At 48.6% G+C, this 10,922-nt stretch overlaps 4 protein-coding genes across 4 annotated transcripts; 1 reads left to right on the forward strand and 3 right to left on the reverse strand.

Moving 5' to 3' along the window:
* Nucleotides 1-680: 680 nt before the first annotated feature.
* CCR75_007808 (uncharacterized protein) lies at nt 681-959 on the reverse strand (the record flags this gene model as incomplete). Its single annotated transcript, XM_067965865.1, is given in 2 exon segments — nt 681-746; nt 759-959. 2 exon segments carry the CDS (start codon nt 957-959, stop codon nt 681-683), a joined length of 267 nt encoding a protein of 88 aa, XP_067823270.1.
* A 4,367-nt stretch (nt 960-5,326) lies between these two features.
* CCR75_007807 (uncharacterized protein) lies at nt 5,327-5,609 on the reverse strand (the record flags this gene model as incomplete). Its single annotated transcript, XM_067965864.1, is given in 2 exon segments — nt 5,327-5,532; nt 5,552-5,609. The coding sequence occupies 2 exon segments, from the start codon at nt 5,607-5,609 to the stop codon at nt 5,327-5,329; spliced, it is 264 nt and encodes an 87-aa protein (XP_067823272.1).
* A 444-nt stretch (nt 5,610-6,053) lies between these two features.
* On the reverse strand, nt 6,054-6,236 carry CCR75_007806 (uncharacterized protein; the record flags this gene model as incomplete). Its single annotated transcript, XM_067965863.1, has 1 exon — nt 6,054-6,236. The coding sequence occupies one exon, from the start codon at nt 6,234-6,236 to the stop codon at nt 6,054-6,056; it is 183 nt and encodes a 60-aa protein (XP_067823271.1).
* A 762-nt stretch (nt 6,237-6,998) lies between these two features.
* CCR75_007805 (uncharacterized protein) lies at nt 6,999-7,238 on the forward strand (the record flags this gene model as incomplete). Its single annotated transcript, XM_067965862.1, has 2 exons — nt 6,999-7,076; nt 7,122-7,238. The coding sequence occupies 2 exons, from the start codon at nt 6,999-7,001 to the stop codon at nt 7,236-7,238; spliced, it is 195 nt and encodes a 64-aa protein (XP_067823304.1).
* Between the last annotated feature and the right edge of the window lie 3,684 nt (nt 7,239-10,922).

Here is a 10,922-nt window from a genome sequence, read left to right on the forward strand (position 1 = left end):
GCTTAATGAATTATAGTTCAAGGAATTGAAAGGCTCGTAAAACCAAGTGGCAACTAGTGCCAGAGAGTATGTTACTTAGAAAGGACTCTGTCTCTCACAGATCAATGGGCAAGCCTTAAGAAGGCACTAGACGCTTAAAGATCAAAAGGGGAACTGCGCTGTATTTAATTATTTAATCTAAAGCCTCACTCGAGCTAATTTAAAAAGAAAATAGATTTCGGCCACCACATTTATATCTGGCGGCGCCCACATTTGTTACCCGTAATAAATGGGATTTTAGTAATTAACCATTTTAAATAGGATAAAAAAGTATTTTACCCATAAAGTAAATGTACCACAACAACGGCTCTCCAATCTTTGTGTGCCCCATTATAGTGCTCCTCGATAAATGGAGTTTACCTTCTTCGTCCAGCCAAATTTTCAGTTCTGCTTGACAACCAGTGCGACGGTCGCTCACTTCCGGCACTATCTGTGGTCTCATATTTCCTGCCTCTGAGAGTCGGTGGCTTTTGCTCCGGTTGCTTATGGTGACTTTCTCCTGGACGCGGTGGGATCGCTCTAGGCTGCTCTTGGAGAAGGTCCAGGCACGCATGCAGTCGTGTCCCTTTTTTCTGTCCGGCCGCCAGTTCTCCCTTTTCGCGATCACTCCGATTGCCGTAGTGTCGATTCCCAGAAAGCATTCACATTCCCTTGTTCTGGCAGTACTGCTCCTCGTACGCAGAGATGTGTGTGACAGACCGTGCCCTCTATTTCCATACCCTATTCCAGGTATCCGTAAAATCGTCCTCATCGTTCGGGTACCGCGCATTCAATTGAGCCCTGTGTGTACGTGAGACAACTGGCGGACGTCTGCTTGCGCAGTATTCCTTCATTTCGAATAGCCTCTGTTGTGGCTCCTTTTCCCCGTCCAGTGCGTTAAAACCTTTACCCAGCACGCTGCCGCACACGGACACTTTCATAGCAGATGGGAATACGTTTTCCTTTGACCAACACACTCGCTGAGTTTTGGGCAGGGTCGGTCTAGCGGTCGGTTGTTGTAATACAAATTGAGCGGATGCGTTGCCACTCGATATTCTGTCCACACTTGGAACTCGGACAGGCTGTTGGCATGACTCCAGACTTGCTTGGCTGTTTGGTACAATGCTGCTCGTTGCCACTCGTCATGCTCCACCCAATGCTCCATCTTCCGAAGCTTTTCATCGCGCCCCTTAGCCAGGTTCCTTCTGTATCTTCTGAACGGTTTCCTACCAAGTTTTTAAAGAGATAAGCATTTCGCACTCGTTCCTCACAGCTCCACAGAAATCGATGAAGTAGTGGATTTTCTGTAAAGACAACAACGACTGGGTCCTGGTCGAGTATAGAATCTGGCGATACACGGATACTATTAGAATCCTGTTCCAAACGAACCAGCTTTTGATCATCCATGGTGAAGTCGTCTAGTATATGCCCGTCCGGTTGTAAACGGTACCAGCGGTGGCCGCTTGGGTAGTTCCTCCCGGATCTCTGTTGTTGGCGAAGCCAATAAAAGAGCTATTGCCCATTTGCGCAGCTTTTTATCGGTATCACGGGTATTTTCGTTTCTCTGACTTGCAAAGTGCAACACACATTTCGATAGGCCGGACAGCCGAATGGAGAAGTAGCCAATCAAAACATTAAGAATTCGGTGGTACTTCTTGGCGTCAAGCATGCACCCACTGGAATCACGTACCCAAGGATTCCCGCTCCAGTTAAAAGTCGCCCTGAAATTATAGATACCCGGTCACCCGTCGTCATCACACTCGCTCCGCATTGAGACTGGATGGTTAAATAAAATATTCCACTCGTCTCCTTCCCATCAACTGCATGCTTATGCCGCCATCCGCTCTAGCGGCGACCCGATCCATAATCGTCAGATGTTGATCCTCCGTCGGTGCAAGCCACTCACCCAAAAGTTGCAGAAGCTACTTGCCATGTGTTTGCGTCTATCTGGCCCGGCGGCGGCTAGGCAACTCACTAGGATTAATACCCCCAGCCTCTACTGTCCACCCTCGCTGTGAAGCACTGAATGTCCATCTCCTCTATGCGCTTAAGTATACATCCTCTTTCTGTGTTAGCCACTGCATTGCGTGCTTCGTGTACTGGGTCTTGATAGCTATTTCCACTGTCACCAGCCCCATACCACCAGCTTTTTTTCGGGGTAACCAATAACGCTATATCGCCTTGTGTCTGCATCTATCCGAATCTGTGGCTCGGTGCCACAAGAAACGTTTATAAAATGATAAATTTCATGTGTTCCGGCTGGGGCACCTCGAATACGGCTGCCGTTGACAAGATCGACGGGAGGACGATGGTACTCAATATCACCTTACGATGGCCCACATTTGTGGCGACTTTCGTTGCTGTGAGCAGCCGTCGCCTAATTTTTCTCGATTCTACTATTCCAATTGCGAATTTCCATTGCTGCTGTACCTACCTCAAATCCCAAATACCTGACCGTGTCGGAATCTTGTAGCACCGAAAGTCATCGTTGTCCGGCACCGAGACCGATCTGTTTATAAATATAAGTTTGCTTTTGGTAGTTTGTACGTGCAAACCCGAAATTTTACCAAATTGCACCACGATTGCTATTGCCCGAGGCACCTACTGTACCTGAGAAATAAAGATGACAGAGTCGTCGAAAAAGGCCGAGGAAGCGTGCAGTGCACCTGATGCTCGAAACCTGGGGCTCTGCAGATCTTTCGCTTGGTGAATCGCCAGACTTAGAATTTCGGCTGCCAGAAGGAAAAGCAGGGGCGCTAGTGGGCACCCCTAACGTATTCCGGACTCCACCCTGATTGTTACCGAGATCTCTCCATTAGCTGCGAAACGCGCGCTTGTGCCCGTATGCATACTTCTACTTATTTCACCATACTGCTGCCCAAAACCGAACTGGTGAAGCGTCTCAGAAATGAATTCCCGATCTACTGTATCGTACACTTTCCAAATATCAAGCAGCAAAATTACCTCTTATACTGCCGCTGTCTGCGCTGGGTTGAATCGTGCGGTTGCTAACAGTGTGACTATCATGATGACGGTCTTCCGCATTTGTCACCAATGACTTTTGGCAATAAGCGCTGTATATACGCGTCTTCCATCTGCTCAAGAGCAGCACCGCTAAGCGAAATTCTGTCAGTAGCGCGCATAAAAAAATACACACAATCGGCTGGTATGCAGTCTCGTTGCCATCCATTTAGCGAAGATTTTGTAGCTTTTGTGTAACAGCAATATTGGTCTGTAATCTATCGCATCAATCTAATCTCCTTTTTGCGCAACGGGATAATAAGTAAATATAGAAACGACGGAGGGATATCCGCCCCCGTTCCAATTTCATTGCAGATCTCGACTAACGCCGTCACCATTAATGCCTGAGTGTCCTTGTAGAGTTATGATCAAGTCCGTCAAGACCTGCTGCTTTATGTCGGAACTGGCTCGCTACTGCTGAAGCACCTCATCCTCCGTGATTGGGCAAGAAGCCTCGAGTTTTCAGCTGGCCCCAGCATTCTTTCCCTTGTACTGTACAAAGTTGACAGTCCCTTCGGAAGCCTCGCTATCGCTGTATCCTTGTGATTGCGGCCCAATAGAGGATACCATTCTGACGTTACCTTATCGGCGATGTTCATTTTACTGTGGAATTTCCGAACCATGAATATGGCCTATATTCGAGATCCGTTGGTCTTGTTTCTAATTGGACATACCCGCCGTGGCGGTACACACCAAAAAAGGACCGGTAAATGCCATCCATGAAACACACGTGGCTTCGCGTCACGAAGCAGAAGAGTTGTGCATCCATGAAACACACGTGGCTTCGCCTCACGAAGCAGAAGAGTTGAAAGCTTTATGTTCCAACATGTGGCATCAGCCGACCAACACAGGGCCCATTCACCGTCTATTATACTGGAGTGGAGGGTCTTAGCGGAGTGCGGGTTTGGCTATTTTTTTAAACCCGGAATCCGCTGCCACGGCGGTAGCCTGGGAGCAGCATTTATGGGACGAGAGACGCATCAACGTGCACGTGGATCAATGGATATTAATTAACATTTACGCGCCGAGTGATCCCCGTACGCGGAAATGATTTTTCTTCGTCAGCTAACAACATGTAGTGTACCTGCAGAGGATGCAATATTGGCCGGTGATTTTAACAGTGTTGAAAGTCTGCAGCTGCATCGCATGGGTCAGAGGCGGGCGAACCGCCCGTAAAGCGCGGCATTAAAACGTCACTGGACCAATTGGGATTTGACGATGCGCGATCGCTGATGGAGCGCGCGGAGGATGAACATACTATTGATCCAGTAAATTACTTAACGTATTGGGCAGACAATAAGGCCAACATACTTGACCGCTTTTACGTACCGGCTGAGTGGGTATCGTGCAATGAGTCTCGGAAGACGTGACGCCTTTGCTACCGATCACCAATCGGTCGGGTTACATTGGCGACAGCCTCATCGCGCACGGCGGAGAACAACCTTGGCACGGGTCAGTTATCCGATCAGGTCAGGTCATCCAGCGCGGGTGTCGGAGGAGCCGTTTCAGAAAATGTCTGGCCTGGGCATTGGTGCAGTTGCCAGGACCAGGACGTGGGATGCTGATGTGAACAAGTGTATTCAGACAGTCGATCGACGGGTATCTCAGCGGCGCCATCGTTTTATAGCCAAGGTACATGCGAGAGAAAGATATCTACTTCAAAACAGAGCAGAGCTGATGTATGCAAATATAGACGATTAGCGCGAGGATTATCTTGTGCGTATCAGAGAACAACTTGGATCAAACAACGGAGCGGCTGCGATGGAATTGACGAGCTGCTAGCTATTGCTTCCGTGTATTTGCCCGGAAACCACGCATGTTTTGTATGAGAGAAATGCGATCGGAACGCTGTAGAGGCATCTGCTGCCAAAAGTTGTCTGTGTTGCTTCTCCATATTTCGTAGTCGCCTACACCACCCGTAGGCGTCGGATGCGTGTTGTGCCCCCGCGCCATGACGTGAGTCTAGTAAAACTTGATGGCTGCCCTTAATAAACACTCGGATTCATCTTCTCAGCATGTTAAAATGCTGAGATGAAGAACAGCTCGACTGCGTCCCAGTCAACCAAACTTCCAGCTCCATAATACGCTGTCGGATAGATCGTGTGTGTAGGGAGCAGCTGTAAGTGATTCCGCAACCGCGTGTGCACTGCAGTGTGCGTCCTGTCACCTCTCGATAGCGCACTTATTTCGCGATCAAATGTGACTGCACACATTATGTGTTGGCTGAGCAGTATTCGTCGCTTATGATCGCAAAACCTGAGCACTTGATCAATCGCATTAATGTGGCTTAATCATCTGAGTAGTCAATGATCGGTGCCAGCCGGGTTTCAGCGCTTGTACGCTTGCCACGGTGAATTCGCCTACCAATCCAGGTTCGGATCGCGTTGTCCGTAACCTTCTCTCGATACTTATTTTGCGCCTTTAAGAGACTGTCTTTCCTCCACTCAGCCGTCCCTGGACCAGCACCTCCGGATCGAGTAGATTGAGATTTCGCTTAGAAAAGCAAACTTACTGAGAAACATTAAAAGGTTTTCTGGTACTTGCGCAGCTGCTGCTCTCCACGTTGTCATAAAGCTTGATGATTCTGGAAACAATACCGTTCCGGTCCCCTGTCACTCCTTCGCGAAAGGCTCCAGGCGTCTACCGCTTAAGGTAATTTTCTTGTTTGTGGCCATATAAAGAACATAAACTCAATTCTCTCGATCAATCCGTACATCAGTCAGCGCCATCATTCCCCGTTTTATCCTACTTGGAGCTAAAGCGAATTGATGGCCGCTGTCGTGTTCATCTGCCGCCTCAGCCCCATCCAGCCGCTCGTGCACCCGTTTTTCGTTACCGCTGTCTGCGTAAGTTCAATCGGCCTGCGTTTCCACTCCACTAGAGCCGTCTGGGAAATCTTTTCACCTGACAGGTGCAGTTGGTTATTCTTTTCCTCCACTTGCCTTACTAGCACTCCCGATCATAGGTTGTCACCACGCATACATGCATACATCATTTCCCTACACTGTTTCGCTTCATAGTGGAGAGATATTGTGGTACACTTCCCAACCCTCACAGAGATCTGGCAGCATATCGAGCTTGACCTTATGAACGAATCCTGAATATTGACGGCCCCAGATCTGTAGCACGAGGAGTGGGGGGCCTGACCGCTGGAGTTTAGGAACCCGAATCTCGTGTACCCAATCTATAATGGGCATTAGGTACTTAGCCGATGTTTCAACCAATTTCTTTTTCCTGTGTAGACGAGTTGGCGCAAATTTTTTGCATTCCCAACCCACCCTTGGCGCTTTAATTTTCACAACGACGTATATACTCCGCTGCAAAAAGTTCGCCGCCACACCAAGCGTATCGCTGCCACCCTATGTATCGTCACTGACGAATACTCCCCGGCTAGAAGAACTATTCGCATAATCTTTAATAAACCAACGGAGTAACATGAGCGATTATCCCCGTGACATCGTTGGCCAACAACGCCTGACGTGGGACAGTGCTGTGACACGATGGTCTTGGGCTAGATGATCTTCCAGGTGATGCAGACCTGCGTACTTAATACCTTTCTTTATACTTAATGTGAGCTGCTTCAATGGGTTCGTCGGCCCGTCCAAGACAGAATTCGCCAGCGCCTGAGCTAATGCCGTGAACATAAAGTTGCCTATTGCCGGCGTGTTTGCTTCGCGCATGTGGGCGCGTGGCGTTAAAAGAAGAAATTGCAAGTTAGAGAATCTCGCGAACCCGTTTTCTAACTTATACGAGCTAAAACAAATCGCCCATCAGCGTCTCAAGCTCCAGAGAGAGGCAGAGACGGTGATTGCTGAAGCAATTAACCCCCACGCCTAAGGCTCAATTTGAAAGGCCAAGCGGCCACCATCACACGAGGAAAGAATGGTGGCACGACACAGAACAAAAAAGTTTTATTACTCGAAACGACACGCCCGAACTTACAGAGCCGAAGCCACAAGATGAGCGACTATGGCTTTACGCCGATCATGCGGTCGAAGAGCCGATTGTGGGCACGTAAAGGAGCATTGCAGGAGACGGTGAGATTGACCGAAGGAGGTTTTGGTGTCTTGCAGAGTGAATAGGATGATAACGAATCATCTCAGGGTATCCAGGCACAAAGGGAGGCGGTCGCTGGACAATCGGTTGGGGAGCCTATTGATTTGACCGAACCTTCTTCGGAGGAGAGCTGTGGCCGATAGGGCAAGGAAATTCACGTCACGGTGGACGAACAGAAGCGTCGAAAGGACGTTTTAGATCGAGGTAAAGTAGGGATGCTTACAAGCTCTGTGCTGATGACGAAGAAACGTCAGAAGCGCAGCAAGCTGCTCCAGCTCTGTACGCAGGTGCTCCTACTTGGACACTCACCGCTTTCCATGGGACCTCCAATTAAAGGGCGCTAATTACTGTGAATGAAGGAAATTGAAACTCAAATTGGGATATCATTGAAAATCGAATGAGTTATATAAAAATTCCAGGTCTTTCATTTTGAACGAAGTCGAGATCTTGGACTTGAGATATGCTGCCAACCGCCCAATGTCGTTAAACATCATCAAATTCGACGGCCGTACAGAATATTCTGCTTTTGATAAGCTACTGCTCCATTAGGTGCTTGCTGTCGCAGTCACGCCGTTCCGTACCCGATCAACTGTTCCCCAGTACGGCCTGATAGTTACGCAGAATCCCGTATAAAAAAAACTCATCGTCTTGTCGCAGGCTTGCTATTAATCGCATTCACCTGCCCGAGCATTTATGTAATTGTGTTACGTTGAGCCGAAATATCTACACTGATTCCAATATTGCATTGCAGATAGCTTTAGTGGACTGCTACGGTCACGCGTGAGCCGATTAGGAGTCAGGACCAACTCCCAGCTTGGACTGTGCAGTTCAATCGCAGTGGCTTCTTCGCACTTAATACACATCTGAGAAAGGGGGGCGGTCGCCGACAGACGATGTCCCCTTCTGTAATTCCTCTGATAACCTCCCACTTTAACGTGGTTCCTTCACGTATCGCACTCGGCCTTCCCTGCCCTTCCCGTTTCGTGCACAGCAGGCGCATCTGTTTGATGGTGTCAGTGTCGTACTTTGTCGGATTGAACATAATTTTATCAAACGTCCGTCTCCTGTGCGTTTCTGCTGCCGACTTGTCCTGAGCAGTTCCTTGTCGGACTGTTTGCACCCACTTGTGCCTACTGGACAGCTTACAGATAATCTCTTTAAAGGCTCACTTAGTCGTTAATAAGTCGTTACTAATTGCATAAGCAAGCCTCTACCATTTCGGAAACGCGTCCCTTCCGTCAAAGAACGCAGGGCTAGCAGCCCGTCGACTTCCGGCCCGTAAAGCTTGGAAAACCTCTGCCAACTTGACGGTAGCTCCCGTGACACAACTGGAATTACCAAGTATTCCACTTTTAGAAGCTTCCGCAGCGTTGCTCTCCACGCTTCTACTGGACCCACCTCCGTTGAGCCTCTAAGATTGTCCACGAGTGCATCAAACATATCCGCCAGCGTACTGTGCTCTTGACCGGACTCGATGCTCGAAAGTGCTCGATACTCTGCAAATTTCTTGCCGCCGGACTCGGAGTGCCATCCCCTAACTGTGCTTGACTGGTCCGGGCGGCCTCCGTTAAATGTTGGCGCGTCATGGCACCGATAGAACGAACGCCCTTGCCACTTGAGATCCAAAGTCCTCTATTCCCTCATCCCCACCGTCCCAGTTAATCCTCGAAGCCGCCGCCATAGGCTCTCCATTGTCCCCTCTCCTGGCCTCTTTCGCCGGGCTGGGTGACGACCCGATACATCCATCCCGCACTGGCCATGATCCAGCGCTTGCCCCTCCTTTCCTTCCGGAGGTAAGGGCAGCGGAGTTTATTTCCCTGACACGAGCTGACGCTGGCTTGAGAGAGTAAATTTCGTTTCCTGCATAAGGATCTTTTATCTACTACTGGACTAATAATATTAATACCTAACTAAGTATGGCCCTCCTTGCGCACCGCACAATCGTGTCATGAAATGATCGGCGGGGTTGATTTATACTTAAATCAACCAATTAGTAGAGCTAATGTCTTATTGCATCAATGATACCAAATTGGGTATTATTGGAATATTTAAGTCAAAATTATTAAAGATAATAATTTTGTACTTCTTTGTTTATTTCCTCTTATAGGAAATAATACTTATGAAACCGGACACTCCGTTACCCCCCCCCTAACCAACAGTCACTATAGTGACTGATATAGGGTGACAGGAAAGATTATTATGTCTTTCTTCTTTAATCAAAATACCGATTATATTTGCATTATTGCTCTTAATCAAAATATCGAACTGATTGCATTCTTGATTTTGATCAAAATCAAGATGGCGACGAATAAGTCTGTGCGCGTGGGCCATGTGGTCGCTAAGCTGGCAGCTGCACGGATCATTGTAGGGCAAATGTCTCAGTAGTTGCTAGTGTTACCTCCTACTCCCATTGGAGGTGACTGGGGTATGTCATCTGTTGATGACATTGCAGGTGACGGAGACAAGTCACCTGCTACACCAACTGTAGGTGACTGGACCAAGTCACTGACACCACCCGACTCAATGGCTACTGAAAAGGCTGCCGGATCACCCGGGGCCAAGTCCGTTAAATTTTTAGGCTCTACGTGACTACCAAAGAGGTGATGACGAGGTTGGTTAATTCGTCGGACCTCTTTGGTGGAGAGTCATTAACAGATGACTCCCCGGGCGATGACCACTCTGGTGACGCTAGGATGCGTCACCAGGAACTAAGTGGTGGAGTGCTGCTGGTGGTGCTAGCTTACATTACCAGAAAAGAAGTGATTCTAGGGGTCGCTTCAAGTGCTAAGTTAGCGTTAACGCTAACATGAGCCAGCAGGAGAGGGGCCGCAATACGTTGCGTTCGCTCCTGAAAAGTGGCCTTGGTTTCCGCTAAGAGAAATCTGATTCGTTTGTCTTGTATGACCGACGATCGATATAATATTACGCTATTTGACCCATCCAGGCTTCCCAAGACTGGTGGGGATGAGACGAAGTTCTTCATCGATTCCTTTTCAGGCATCGGTGGTACACTTGTAACGGGCAAAGGATAAAACCTTTGGACCAAGCTTAGACAGCCTTTGTACAGAATGCACAAATATAAGCCGTGACGTCTGGCTTGGCAAGCTAATGCTTTCCGTGAACGGTTCGAGAAAGGGACCGTAGTCGGTGCACGCTATAAGTTGCACCGTTTGTCGAGAGAAGCAAGGATTACTTGCCTCTCGTGGGAGGGATTCTTGCCCATGCTGTTTTAAGAGTGCAGGTAATGCCCCTAAGGAAGCATACTCCCTCAAAGATTCCCATCGGAGGACTCTCATCACTTACGATGTGAGTCAAGGTACTGATCCTTTTACGAGCGCGGGAAGCGCTCGTACTTTGATGGTCGTCGTAATGCAAGACGAGACCCGGAACGTTTACCATCATTTAGGAACGAGGTTTCCAGCTATCATGCGAGGGTGGATGCCCTCGTCAACAAACGAGATAATTCGTTCGAACCCCCTTTGCCTCACGGTGGTTCGAGAAACTTCCAACAAGAAAGCGCTTCTCACCACCTGAATTTTCAATGGATGTGGAATGGGAGGAAAGATCGGGTTCACCTCGTTTACGAGCCCGAATCAACATCGTGATTTGGATCACGGTCTATGATATTTAAGGAAGGATCTTGATCACGAGCAATGCCGTCGCCACGAGTTAGCGGTGGTGGCCGATAATGCGTCTCGTGACCAGTTAATAAATTGTGCGCCGGTTGTGACTGATCTCTTGACTAATGAAAAGACATAATAGTCCCTTCAAAACGAGCTGTTGACAGCTCGTCAGGAGATCGCTTCCTTGGAGGAATGAGTGGATTG

The sequence above is a fragment of the Bremia lactucae genome, linkage group LG8 (genome assembly GCF_004359215.1).
Source record: "Bremia lactucae strain SF5 linkage group LG8, whole genome shotgun sequence".
Classification (NCBI taxonomy): domain Eukaryota; phylum Oomycota; class Peronosporomycetes; order Peronosporales; family Peronosporaceae; genus Bremia; species Bremia lactucae.